This window comes from Pseudogymnoascus destructans, assembly GCF_001641265.1.
Source record: "Pseudogymnoascus destructans isolate 20631-21 unplaced genomic scaffold scaffold_21, whole genome shotgun sequence".
NCBI lineage: Eukaryota > Fungi > Ascomycota > Leotiomycetes > Thelebolales > Thelebolaceae > Pseudogymnoascus > Pseudogymnoascus destructans.
Window position 1 is genome coordinate 264,481 of NW_020167540.1, and position 13,970 is coordinate 278,450.

At 49.6% G+C, this 13,970-nt stretch overlaps 2 protein-coding genes across 2 annotated transcripts; one reads left to right on the forward strand and one right to left on the reverse strand.

Moving 5' to 3' along the window:
• Positions 1 to 1,036: 1,036 nt before the first annotated feature.
• VC83_07996 (uncharacterized protein) lies at positions 1,037 to 3,044 on the reverse strand. Its single transcript, XM_024471559.1, has 3 exons — positions 2,642 to 3,044; positions 1,983 to 2,568; positions 1,037 to 1,904 (listed from the first exon to the last, which is right to left on the reverse strand). The coding sequence occupies exons 1-3, from the start codon at positions 2,799 to 2,801 to the stop codon at positions 1,049 to 1,051; spliced, it is 1,602 nt and encodes a 533-aa protein (XP_024321323.1). The 5' UTR covers positions 2,802 to 3,044; the 3' UTR covers positions 1,037 to 1,048.
• Positions 3,045 to 3,772: 728 nt separating this feature from the next.
• Positions 3,773 to 6,150, forward strand: VC83_07997 (uncharacterized protein; the record flags this gene model as incomplete). Its single annotated transcript, XM_024471560.1, has 2 exons — positions 3,773 to 4,982; positions 5,043 to 6,150. The coding sequence occupies exons 1-2, from the start codon at positions 4,609 to 4,611 to the stop codon at positions 6,148 to 6,150; spliced, it is 1,482 nt and encodes a 493-aa protein (XP_024321324.1). The 5' UTR covers positions 3,773 to 4,608.
• Positions 6,151 to 13,970: the final 7,820 nt, after the last annotated feature.

Below are 13,970 nucleotides of genomic sequence, written 5' to 3' on the forward strand. Positions count from 1 at the left end.
ACTCCATCGGAGGAATCTGTCTCCAGCTTCGTAGGCAATTCAGGGTTGAAGTGGTGAAGTGCCTGTACATACTCAAAGGCGATGCCTTCACTACGGCGGCGGGTGATACTGGTCAAATACTATCCTGAATATGCTAACTTGACGCCAAAGTGGCTGAACAGCGCATCTGAGTCATTCCGTACATCAAAGAAGGCTTTCAGAATTAGCAACTCGGATGTACTCTAGACGTTGTCTTAAAGGCCTCTCAAACTGTATCGAGAAAGACCTAGTTATGGCAGTGTCTGAGAACGACAATGGATAGCGGAGAAAAGCTAGGGCAAGCGGCTATTCGCCCCTAAGCTCGGCGGTCATACGAGGTGTTTAACAAGAGACCGCTACAAGAGGAGATGGCATTGTACTGTACGCAAGATGTGAAGTTGATGCCAAAGCTCTGTGCGTTTTTATCTTTGCTTTGATATTTCTGCAGCATTAAATGATATTGCTAGTCTCGTATCATTACCGTCTATACAGCCAGGACGCTCTTGCCATCAGTCGTCAGCCCTGACTTTTAAAAACCCCATGCCGAGCCTAACATATTCCGAGGGACCACCGATTGCCACGTCTGCGTCTATCATAGCACTGGGCGAGAATATAAGCGCCTCTCCTATCCCTAGCCCTACAGTTTTTTTAAAGATTGAGCTTGCGGTGTGGTTTTTCGCTCCCGAGGTGGGCTCTCTAATCAGATCTCCGTGTCTATCGCCAGCATCCAGCACTTGGTCAGCGATGTCTGGAGCTACAGATACTGTACTTTGAAATATTCGAGCTTAAATTGTCTTTTCTTTCCCAATCGCTACATCTACCAATCCGTGAGGATCAAAACTCATAGAGAGAGACCTGTATAGAACCTTCCAATACAATATCTTGTTTTGTAGTTTGCACAACCCCATTTCGCCAACTATCTTCCTCGTCATCGTCGTCGTGATCAAATAATAACCCTCCATGCCAGCCAGAACATCCCCCCCTCCCCTCTTCTCTTTTCCTCCCCCTCATCCCCATCAATCCTCCACCCCTAAACCGTCTCCCTCTTCGCGTCATAAAACGCCGTCGCCACCCCCGCCCCCGGCTGCAACACAATATCCGCCTTCATAATCGGGACCCCCATGGGCCCCTCCGGCATAAAACTATCCACGCGGTCAAACCTCTGCAGCATCCTCACAATTGTATACCCCATATTCGTCAGCGCGAATTGCTGTCCAATACACAGTCTCGGTCCGCCGTTGAACGGGATATACGTCCAGGGTTTCGGCTGCCATCCGAACCAGCGATCGGGGTTGAAGACCTCGACCCCCATGTTCGGGTCGTCGTTGATGGGGTACAGGTCTTTGCGCCGCTGCATGACCAGGGTTGAGTACGCGACGGGTGTGTCTTTGAGAACGCCGATGGGTGATTTGCCGTCGGGGCCGCCGCCGAAGGGGAGGGTGGTGTCTTTGAGGGACAAGCGCACGTTGAATGGGATGACCGGGTAGAGGCGGAGCACCTCATTCATAGTATGCTGGAGGTATTTCATATTCTTCAAATCCTCATAAGTCGGCGCATCCGTCTCGCCAATCACATCCATAATCTCCTGCCTCAGCTTCTTGAACGCAACAGGGTGGCGCGCGAGCTCGTAGAATGTCCAGGATAGGGTTGAGGCGGTGGTGTCGCGGCCGGCGAGGAGGACGGCGGTGAGTTGGTCGCGCAGCATTTTGCGGTCGCGAGTGAAGCCGCCGAGGGCGTGGAGGAAGTTGTACGAGGAGGATTTGGCTTTGGAGTCCAGCTCGGCGGAGGTGAAGGCGAGGGTGCGGTCGATGTATTGGTCGATGAAGGTGTTCATTACTTTGAGGCCGGCGTTGAAGGAGCCGCGGGGGACGAGCCAGTTGAGGAGTCTGGGTGGGGGTTAGTTAGGTAGTTCAGGGGGAAGGGGCACTTTGTATGTGGTAAAATAGTAGGGGGGGGGGACTCACCCAGCACGAGCGATAATACTCTGAACCCTCTGCACCTCGCCAAAAGCCTCAGCAAACTCCTGAATCGGCGTACGTAGACTATCCACACTATGCCCCAACAAGAAGTCGGTCGAGGAATCAAGCGTATACCGAAAGAACAAATCACTAACATCCACCACCCTCCCCTGCGCCACCCCATCCGTCGCCACCCCCGGCATCCCAACCACCCCCCCATTCGCAATCGCCGTCATAAGCGTCTGCACATGCTTCTCGAATGTATGCAAATCACTCACCCGATCCTTGACGAACTGCGGGCGAATCAGCTGGCGCGACGCATGCCACGCATCCCCGTCGGTGGTGAAGATGCTGTCCCCCAGAAAGGGCTTCCAGTCATTGTGGAAGGGCTTGCCTTTGCCGAAATCGCCGAATTGGGTCGCGAGGATGGCTTTGATGTTCTCGGGTTCGGCGGTGAGGATTATGCGCTGGCTGGCGGGGCGGGCTTCGACGGTGTAGCGGCCGCGGCCGTTGTTCTCGAAGAGCTTGCGCCAGCCTCCGAAGTTGTTGTTGTGTAGGCTGTTGTAGACTGCTCTGCCTACCATGTCGAGATCTGGGGGGGGGGGGAGGTTAGCGGAGCTCAGAGATATATGGATGGACCCGTATTTGGGCGGCGTGAGGGTTACTGTATGGCAGCCAGCACCTGACGGTGGGGGCATGTTTTCCGTAGGCGGCAATTCTCCTCTCCTCATCGATGCGCGTGACGAGGTTCCAGAGAACCCAGAGGCAGAAGACACCCACGGCGATGTTGGTCCTGGTGAGGTCGTTGAGAATATCTTGAATCATGGTTGTGGGTTATGATGGTTGTGGGTTATGATGGTTGTGGGTTAGCACAAGGTATGTACGGGATATATAGTGGGTGGTGGTGGTGGTGGTGGTGGTATATGGCTCGCTCTAACAGTAAGGAAACTGGCGATGGCACTCCATTCGACTCGAGCTGGACCTGTCGTCTGCATAGGATGAGGCGACATATATAAGACGAGTCGGGATAATGTTGGACCTGCACGCAAAGTTTATGTTCCGCGGTCCGGATCAATGCGATGAATGGCAGGGGGGGGGGGTGGGTACGGTAGTTGGGGGGGGGTGGGTTGGGATGGGGGGGATGGGGGGATGGGGGGATGTGGGTGGTATGTACGGGTGGAAGTAGCGCATGGGCTATGGTGGTATGGGAGAGTACTTCGCAGGACGGATGCCTTCTTATTGGGTTACAATAGGGTTACATTAGGGTGATTATGTTATTACCGGCGTCTAATTGGGTTAATTGGCTGAGCACGTGAGTCAGTGACTTACAGAGTGTTCACATGTTGCTCCACTTCTCCTCGGTATTTGGGCTGCCCTTCACATGTGTCTGAGGTGTGTCTGGTGAGGTGTCAGGTACCTTCGGCTGTAGGCAAAAATAGCAGTTAGGTCTTGGTAGTCAGGTACCTTCGGTTGTTGCGGCTGTGGCGCGCGTTGCCGGGTATTTACTTGGTCAGTTGTCGCCATGTCAAAATAGCTGTAGCTGTCTGTTTCACTTTACGTACTCCGTACCTGGTGCAAGCCTTCCCTCCAGATCCAATTTATTAAAGGTTTTAGTTGGACTTCAAGGTTTAACGGAGTAGTTTGACCAAAATATTAGTATCGTAAATATACACTTATATCTGGCGTGTGACAATCACGTGGCATCGTTGCGGACGGACGGACGGACGGACAACGAGACAATGGGACGCATGACTAAGCCCGTTATCCCCCGCATTTCCCCCATCTCCATCTCCATCTCCTTCTCCTTCTCCATCTCCTTCTCTTCTCCTTCTCCTTCTCCTCCTAACGCTAGACGCCCATCATGTCCACAAGCGCTTATCGGCAGTCGGCCACTGTTGACACCGACACCACTACATCTTCGTTACCTCCAGCCTGCATCCCAGTCCCAAGTTACTCTACTCCGTACGCTCACTACGACTCTTACCGTCTCTGTCCTGCATTTGAAGGCTTATATATTATACGCCCTGCATGCGACAAATATATCCGTCAAAATTAATCGGAATACTTCATAAATAAGCAATACATCCCAAGTGATCTAACGCTGCACAACTACTCGGTATCCATGAACCGTGGGATGGGGACATATTTCAGCTGTTGACGTTTACACCTCAAATACCCATACAACAAGCAGCCTCCTTTTGTTACCCAGTAAATGAACTCTTTGGCGGTGAGTTTACACTAACCGTTGTATGATGCCATACAGCAAATCATGTCGTTTCACTGGAAATGGGTGAAACGAACGAAGGTAAATCGTTGATAAAAAGAAATGCTGAAAGCTGGAACGAATATTCACATCCCCCACTTCCTGCATAACATCAGAATGGTCACGTGCTAGCCACCACGCTAGCCGGTTCTTGTTACCTTAGCTGGAAGACGTCGAAATAACCAACTTCCACATACTTCCTTTGCTTCCAACCACAACCGGCGCAGCTATACAACTGATTGTCGCCATAGCACGCTCAAGGTCACAGAGAGACGGCCATTCACCAGCGATCGACTCCGGCTCCCTTTCTCGAGAGACCCGACGCGCGCGCCAACTTCGCCCTCTTCACGCCACCCTACCACCGTCACCATGTCTGTCGCCATCCCCAACGAGTCCATCACAGCCGCTCTCAATGACGCGATACAGCCCAAGCTGGCCGAGATAGGCTGGAGCACAGGTGGAGCCGACGACTCTGCGCTGGCGGAATACATCATCCTCATGCTGGCGAATGGAAAGACACAAGACCAGATTGCGGCTGAGTTGTCGGGGGACTTGTTGAACCTTGGCCCGGACGACCCAGGAGCGAAGGAGTTTGCGCACTGGCTGTTTGAGCAGGTGGCGCACCTCACCCAGCAGCAGAATGGCGGCGCTGTTCATCAGAATGGTGTCCCTCGAGCTGAGGCGGCGGAAGGTGGCAATGATGAAGTAATGGAAGATGCATCCGAGGCAGGAGATCCAAATGTGTATGTACAGCACTATACCGCAGCCTACGGGATTCAAGAGCAGCAACTAACTAAATACAGACCAACAGGACCAAAATCGATGCGCACAGGCGGTGCAGGCATGAGCCGAGGACGAGATAGGCGCATGCTCGGCCAACTACAAAAGAACCTCGACGGCAAAGACTCCGTCCTCCACCGCGTCCGCGCCCACGGAGGAAACGAGCGCATCGGCGCACGCGGCGCCCCAACCGGACCGCGGGGGAACATGCAACAACGAGCCGGCCGATTCGGCGCCATGGGCGGCATGCAGGGCGGACCAGCTGGGGTAAACATGATCACCCCCGCGCAGCAGATGGAGATGTTCCACATGATGCAGCAGATGTTTACGCCCGAACAGCACGCCTCCATGAGGGCAGGAAACGGCGGCCAGATGCCCATGGGCGGCATGCCACCCTACCAGCAGCAGCAACAAGGCCGTAACGCTGGACGCTCATTATTCGACCGCGTGCAACCCAGCCGCGGTCAACGACAGCAACAATTCAACAACCGCACGCCATTCCAGCAACACCAACAACAACAACACCACCACCAGCAGCAACAACAAGCCGCCCCCGTCTCCCCAATGGACATGGTCCTCACCCCCGCCCACGAACTCGCCTCCCCAGACACAACCTGCAAATTCAGCCTCACCTGCACCAACAGCGCCTGCAAATTCGCGCACCAGTCCCCCGCCGCACCCCCCGGCACCACCATCGACGTGACCGACTCGTGCGCCTTCGGAGCGGCCTGCAAGAACCGCAAATGCACAGCGCGGCACCCTTCGCCGGCGCAGAAAGTCTCGCATAATGCGGAGCAGGACTGCAAGTTCTTCCCCAACTGCACGAACGGGCGCTGCCCCTTCCGTCACCCGACGGCGCCGTTGTGTAGGAATGGCGCGGATTGTAGGGGTGAGGGGTGCAAATTCACGCATGTCAAGACGATGTGTAAGTTCAACCCGTGCCTGAATCCGCAGTGTGCGTTTAGGCATGAGGAGGGGCAGCGCAGGGGGAAATTTGAGGATAAGGTGTGGGTCGCGGGGGACGAGGGGAAGCATGTTAGTGAGAGGAAGTTTGTGGATGAGAGTGGGCAGGTGGAGGAGCTGATTGTGCCGGGGAATACCGGGGGGGGGGATGAGGAGTTGGCGGCTTAGTGGGGGGATGGATGAAAGTGGGGAGGGGGGTGAGGCGAGGGGGAGGAGGAAGGTATTGACTGAGCTACTGCTACAGCATGCCTGTGTACACCAAAGCCAATTCCAGCCCACAACACGCATTCGAATAAACCAGAAAAAAAGGTTACAAAAGAAAGGGAGGGAAAGGCGTTATCTGGGATTGCTTTTGTTTGTTTGTTTGGTCTGGCTGGCATCCATTTGGTCAGCCGACGAGATGTAATTTTTGGAATGGGGGAGGGGACGTTGTCTTAGATATAAATGGATACCCTCATTTTTTAGGAGCCTTCTCGGGGAAAAACCGATAGGGGCCTAAGGCACTGCATACCTTTTTTTTTTCCGGGTCGGGATTGTGAGTGAAGTGAATGCTGTGGTGTTGCGGGTGGTAAATGTGTATGAGATAGCTGAAGGGAGGGGGGAAATAAGGCGGGAGGACCCGGCGGGGAGAGTTGGCGGCACACCGTACCTTTTTTTGGTCTGTACCTGTGAATGAATGGTGTGGATAATGCGGATGTCAGGATGGTCTGTAGCAGCCAGGAGATGTATATTTCGGTGAGTCAAAGAAAGGGGTAAGGGTGATTGAAGCATGTGGGCCACGTCACGTCGGGGAGGGGTCAGCGGCAACATATATCATAGGGTAGAACAGTAGGAAATAGTTGTGGTATGGTAGAAACGTAGAGTCGAGAGGCATACTCTGTTATTGTGATTATTAAAATACACTAATGAGAAGCTTCCCTTTGTGCGCACGTACGAGCTGTAATCATTGGTTTCCAAACCACCGCCTGGAGGCGGTTGGCGAAAGCGATCCTTGCTGCGAAAGCGATCCTTGCTCTCTCGGCAAACGCGAGCGCGTCCAATGCGACATCAGGACAACGCGACTATCTGGACAACAATTGACACGTAAAGTTACAATCATGTCAATTGATATAGCTAGAAACGAAGCTATTCAAAAAGCAATTGATTTCCTAAATCAGAACCCAACGGAGACTATCGCCGCAGCAGCTAGAATCTACCATGTACTCCCAACCACACTCCGTATGCGACGCATGGCGCAACGCCAACCACCAAAGCAACAGAATACTTTCAGATATACAAGTTATAGCTATACAAAGATACATTCAACGGTCATATGAAAATGGGTACGGGCAACGAAGCCAATGGTGTTTAATGCTATCTGCCAACTACTAGCAGCTGAAATCCCGACGCATCCACCACCGTCTCAACGGTGGTTCCAGACTTGGATTAAGACTCAACATGAGACTTTCCACACCATTAAAACCCGGCCAATTGAAGCAGCACGTGTTGCTTCTCATGATGTATCAGCTATCAAAGAATGGTTTCATGGATTCAAAGATGTGTGTAATCAATTAGATGTTACTGCAGCTAACATCTACAACTTTGACGAAGTTGGGTTTCCGAGTGGGAATGAGCACCGGTGAACATGTGTTGGTGCCAACAGCAGTAAAGGAGGTACGTTATATGTACTCATCTTACATTATATTATTCTAATTTGTATAGCTTTATATACAAGCTCCAGAGAATCGTCAAAGTCTCACAGTAATAGAGACAATTTCAGCTGCTGGCATTGTACTTCCACCGTTCCTAATAATTCAAGGAAAGCTTCATATGGAAAGTTGGTACCATGATAATCTACATGGTGATGAGAGAGTTGCAGTATAAGATTCAGGATATACAAACTCTGAGCTCGCAATGGAATATCTACAGCATTTTATTCAACATTCTGCACCCTCTACAAAGACGAAGTTGGACTCTCACATTTCTCATGAAGTTCCAGAATTTATAATACTTGCACATCAAAACAACATACATTTACATGTATTCCCTTCTCACCTTACACATATACAACGTTACAGTATTTGCACTGTATAAGCATTGGCACCGCCGTGCTATTCAACAAGCAATTCGGAATTTTGATGTTGACTATAATGTTATTTCATTCTTCCGAGACTTACCTACAATCCGAACACAAACGTTTACAAAGGGAAACTGTATGAAAGCGTTTAGAGACTCTGGTATTTGGCCACCAAACTACGAGAAGATAGAAAAGAAAGTGGCAATATACACAAAACCAGCACTTTTAGAAACACCAAGGCAAGCAATCCAAGCAAGTCAAGATCTTTCAAATTGGAGTCAAAGATTTGAAGAGATTCTTAGTTCACCATCACGGCAAAAGTGGACATCTTCTTATACAGAGATTCAAGTACAGTTAACAGAAAGTACTTTGGTTACCTCAGAGCTTATGCAAATTACTACTATTATGTCTGAGCAAAGACAACGGAAAGTTAGAAGCAGAAAATCTATTCAAAAGGGTGGAGCTGTTACAGTTCAACAAGCACGGAAGAAGATTCATACAAAGATAGTAAAGGAGCAAGAGAGAGAAGAAGCAAGAGAGAGAAGAAGCAAGAGAGAGAAGAGAGAGAAAGTGCATGGTTAACCTTGAGTATAAGCTGCAGCTCCGTGCTGGCATTGATGCACGGAGAGCGGAACGGGTACGGAAAAGGGAATTACTTGAATTCCAAAGGAGTAACCCAGACACCGAGCTACCAAGGGAGTTATTCGAAATAATCATAGACCCTGATATTAAGCGTAGGAGACAGAAGGAAGAGGAGGAGAAGGAGGAGCAGTTGCACTGGCAATTGGCCACTGAAGAAAGTAGTTTTGTTGACTTTGCAGACCTTGACTACGACATGATCCACAAGTGACAGTGTAAGTGATAATGAATCACTGCCCGACAATATAGATCCTAACCTATTTAATTAATCAATTATATCTACGTTCATTGCTGTTTGTTGTCCAGATAGTCGCATTGTCCTGATGTCGCATTGGACGCGTTCGCGTTTGCCGAGAGAGCAAGGATCGCTTTCGCCAACTGCCTCCAGGCGGTGGTTTGGAAACCAACGATTATGCTCAAGTGATCTACATAAACTACACATACGTGGCGCATGCATTTGCAGCTGGGTTGGCTGGTCTGTAACCTCCTCTACACGCTCTAAATCAACCCTTTGTGACCGATTCAACCTTTCCTGAACTGTTAAAACTTCCCGCTGAGTAATATAAGACCTCCTCTGTGCCCTCTTTTTCTTTTGTCTCTCATTTTCAGACCGTAATTTCCTGTTCTCATCCGCAAGAAGGACAGTGGAATGCATTGCCATTTGATAGCCTTTTACCAGCTGGTTAAGCGCGTAATCTGTTGGACTTGGGGGACTCTGCGTACGCCGGCTAATGTACCCCTTGATAACTTGAGCTTGGAGCTCTAATTGAGCGATATTCTGGGGCGTTTCAGGTACCCAAGGACCTTGTAGGGAAGTAGAGAGGTCTGTTGGTGGGGTTGGTGTCCGTAACTGAGTATTGAGCTTAACAAGTACTCGTTCTGGGTCAAAGGGAACAAGGCCTGTAGCTGCAAACCCATTGCGGACCGTATTTACACCCATAGCCTTGTTGTGGGCAGAGAGGTAAGCCGTAAGGAAGTCTGGCTTGTCAATGTGATTAAGGCCCATGCGCATATACCCCTCGATTTGCTGTTCGTAAAAGTGTTTTAGAACTGCAAAACAGCTTACGTTTAACGGCTGTAAAGGTGCGAGGAATGTGGAGGCATTCAAAGTGTAATAATCCCGTGCTCTGTGCAAAATAGATCAAACGTGGGTGTAGAATGGCTTCCATGTCCGTCAAGGATTAGAAGAGGATATACACCCTTCATACAGTCCTTTGTATGTTTCTCAAAGACGTCCGTAAGCCATGCGAGACCTAAAGAGTTGTCCGTCCACCCCTTATCACTTAGCGCAATTGTCCAATCTTGTGGGAGTATATCTGTGTACCAAAGATGACCATTGGCAGTAGGCTCCAGCCAGACAACGACACAGATTCAATGACCGTAACCCATTCACGGTTCCCTGGTTGAATAGATACTGGCCGGCTAGCTCTTTCAGAACCCGTAATAACCTTTGCGGTCGAAATTATGCCCATTTGGAAACCCGTCTCGTCGAAGTTATAGATATCCTCACTGTAACGCTGACTTCTAAATGATAGAAGACACAGAGGTTCTCTTGCGTAAAGGTTTACTTATCAGAGGAGGCAGGGGATCAGACACAAAGGCTTCAAGTAACACGTTACTAGTATATAACAAATACTGTATTGAGTTGAGCACGAAGCTCCTATCTAAGGGAATACTATCTACTTATATAGTGGCGTCGTGCCTAGTGGACTCTTGGGAACTCACTCGAGTCCTCGGAGTCCTGGACTCTTAGGACTCTTCTCATCATCCTGCGAGTCCGTCACGTGATACTTTCAGAACTACTATTCCCCGCTGCCCCTCCAGGTACCAGGGCCGGTCTCATGCGACCTCCCTCCTTCCTGTCCTGTAGTTGGCCAGCCTTCTTGTTCCGTCGTAACAACTACCTTACCGACGTCTCAAGAAGAGCGTTAATATGGGGAATTACGACCGGCCTGGCTAAGACCTACCTAGAGCCCCAATACCTGTCCGCTACGCATGGGTTCCGCAGTGCTGAGGAGATGATGGATCTACTAGGTTCATACTACCTCACAGGCAATGAGACGGAACAGGCCAGGAACCTCTTCGACGACCTGGAAATAGGAGAGAAGGGGCATGCTAGCGAAACCTTCCCAGAGTTCAAGGCTCGTTTCCAAAGTGCAGCTATCACAGGACAAGTCTGTAATGGTGGGTGCACCAGATGTGAGAATCTAGCCACCCAAGGAAGGGATGATTTTACTAAGACAACACACTGTCTTAGGAAACAGAGCCAAAGGGTTGTAGCTTAGACTATTCCACAACGCAGCAATCAGGTGTGTGATGTAGTGAAGTGGTTCAGACAAGTTGCAACAAATGTTGAGTCTGGGAACTCAGGGGTAAGTCAGAGGTTAACACCTCACTGACTTTTCAGAAACAAGGAGTAACAAGATGAATGCTTGGAAGCTTGGAAAAGACGTGGAAGTATGTGATAGTCGATTTACTGTATTGCCTGCTTGCCCTTTCTTAAGGAAAGGGCAATCCTATTTATGCCAAAGGAGTGTAGTTCTCTCATTTTCCATGACTTTCCATGACTAACCAGGCTTGGTAAATGTATTAGAAATCAAGTGCGACCCACAACTAGCTTGCTAATCATGTAGTGAATGTAAGAGAATCCCATAGAACCATCTCTTGGGTTTCTAGCCTATAGGAAGTGAAAAGGAGGTCCAAGGTCAAAGTACCTATAGACAAATTATGTCATAACTTAACCAATCTTGTGGGTAACTGAGGAGCGATGACGTGTAATGAATCATAGAGGGTTGTATAAGCTTCTAGAGCTATCGTTCATGCTACTAGGCCTCTAGTTCGTAGAGATATGCCATGTGGTAGTATTGACCCACCCCCTTAAGGAGGAGATTTTCTTAATAACTTGTTCAATGAGTGTCCAAATGATATGCCGTGATGTATGTAGCATAAACAGATGTAGTAGAAGAGTTTGCAGCAATCGTTGAGTAGTATTGCTTCTGTTGTTGGTGTGATAAGCCAAGATATGTATGGTGACTTGTAGGTTTGAGGAGGAGATTTCTAAGTTTGCTCTTGAGTTTAATAGCAAACTGAGTGCAACGAATGTCAGTATGACAAAGTCTCTGAGTCGGAATGGTTTCGGTACATGTGGAACAAGTGGACTCCCCAATTCCGCAGCCGTGTCGCGATCATCAAAAACCAATGGAATGGAGACTACCAGACCATGGTACGAGAACTTACCGCCTTCGATCAGGAACGGCGCTGGAACAACGAATTGACTCTGCTACCCGCTCTCGCAAGGACGCCAACACGTACCACGGTTACGGGAAAGGCATCAGCGTTGAAGCCGACTCGAACCACACCCACTCTGTTCACCCGGACCACGTTCCTCCCCAAGCCAGCCATACTGGAATGTTTGAGAACCGCAGTCCAAGCGTCCTCAGGAAACTGTTTCAAGTGTGGCAAGCCCGGCCATTTCCAGGACAAATGCCCCCTTAATGCTACTATCAAGGAAATCGACCGTAACAACCCTGAGGCAGAAGAACAATGGGAGGAAGCCTTGGAACTTCAATCGGATGCGTCCCTAGAGGAAAACGACGAGGCCTAGGAGAAGGCTCCTTCCTAGGTCTATGCAAATGTGACCTGCGAGGACTAGACTTACGAGAACTCCTGGGAGGCACCCAGTTCTTAGTCGACATGACCCTGAGTATGAATGGACTCGGGGTGCAAACGAAATCCCTAGCAGACACAGGAGCAAATGGCTACCTCGTCATTAACAAGCCTTTCGCAATACGACTGTCAAAAGCACTTCAGAGCCCCATACGGAAACTACCCTACTCTGTACCCATACGTGGATTTCAGCGCAAAATCCAAGGCCACGTATTGGAGTATATTCGGTTACACTTAACAGTCGAAGGACGCCGTATATATAACTGCCCCTTTGTACTCCTGGACCTCGGTGCACAAGATGTGATACTTGGGAAGAAGCTTTTCAGCCGCTTCCGAATACTACTCGACTCTGCAAAGAGCTGGTTAGTATGGCCAAAGGAGTACCTGCCGACTCCTAGCTGGAGCAAGGAGATCACCTTGCCCTACTACATGCGAGAAATGTCCATTCGACATCCCGCATACCAGCCGGATGCGAATCGCAGGGATGCTGCAATCCACTGCAAAGACAGACGCCGTGCAGGTGGATGCTCGATGAACATGAAAGTGATAACTTCAGGCTATGAAGAGATCACTGATATGCCACCGAGCCCTACCCGAAACCAAGAGGTTTCTCCCCCACTACTAGTGAAACTGGTACCTAGTTTCACGCCCATACGGATATACGAAATCAGTGCCAACGCCTTCCATCACGAGATGATGCGAACCGACTCTGAGTTCTTTTAGACTAGCATCTACAAAATTGACCAGATCATCCATGAAACGGAGTTGGTAGAGGATGGAGAAACACTCTGCCTCATCCAGCAGAAGCTTCCGCATATGCACCGGAAGTACACCGATGTCTTTTCGAAGTTGGAATCTGATCGAATCCCCCCACACTGCATATACGACCACAAGATACAGCTCGAAGCCCCTTTACCAAACACTTTCTCCCCGTTATATCGACAGGGCACCGAAGAGCTTAAGGCTACCAAGCAATACCTGTTAGAGAACCTAGAGAAAGGCTTCATCGTCAATAGCAACAGCCCCTTTGCATCCCCTATCCTATTCGTAAGCTGATGGCAAATTAAGATTTTGCATCGATTACCGGAAGTTAAATGGTCTCACCCAGAATGATCCCTACCCCATCCCACGTATCGATGAACTACTAGGACGGGTGTTGAAAGCAAAAATCTTCACAAAGCTAGATATCAGACAAGCCTTCCATTGTATACGGATGCACCCCGACTCAGAAGAGTACACGACCTTTCGGACTCGCTATGGATCCTATAAGTGCAAAGTGCTGCCGTTTGGACTAACGAATGGTCCCGCAACCTATCAGCAGTATATGAATGACGTCCTGATGCAATATTTAGACAACTTCTGTACCGCATACTTAGACGACATCCTAATCTATTCAGAGAACCCTATGAAACACATAGAGCATGTGCATAAGGTCCTACAGTGTCTCTGAGAAGCTGGACTCCAAGCCGATTTGAATAAATGCGAGTTCAACGCTTGGGTTACATATATGACAAGGAATTGCTTGCAATCATCAGATGTTTCGAAGCATGGAGACCAGAACTTGAAGGGACAGATTTTCCAGTCCAAGCCTTGTCTGATCACAAAAGCTTGGAATACTTCATGTCCA

What these genes read in the sequence shown, in the direction of transcription:
- VC83_07996 (XM_024471559.1), bottom strand. Translation starts at nt 2,801, where the DNA reads ATGATTCAAGATATTCTCAACGACCTCACCAGGACCAACATCGCCGTG. An exon ending in CAGGTGCTGGCTGCCATACA is followed by an intron (nt 2,569 to 2,641) that starts GTAACCCTCACG and finishes CCCCCCCCCCAG; the next exon opens with ATCTCGACATGGTAGGCAGA. An exon ending in AGTATTATCGCTCGTGCTGG is followed by an intron (nt 1,905 to 1,982) that starts GTGAGTCCCCCC and finishes ACCCCCACCCAG; the next exon opens with ACTCCTCAACTGGCTCGTCC.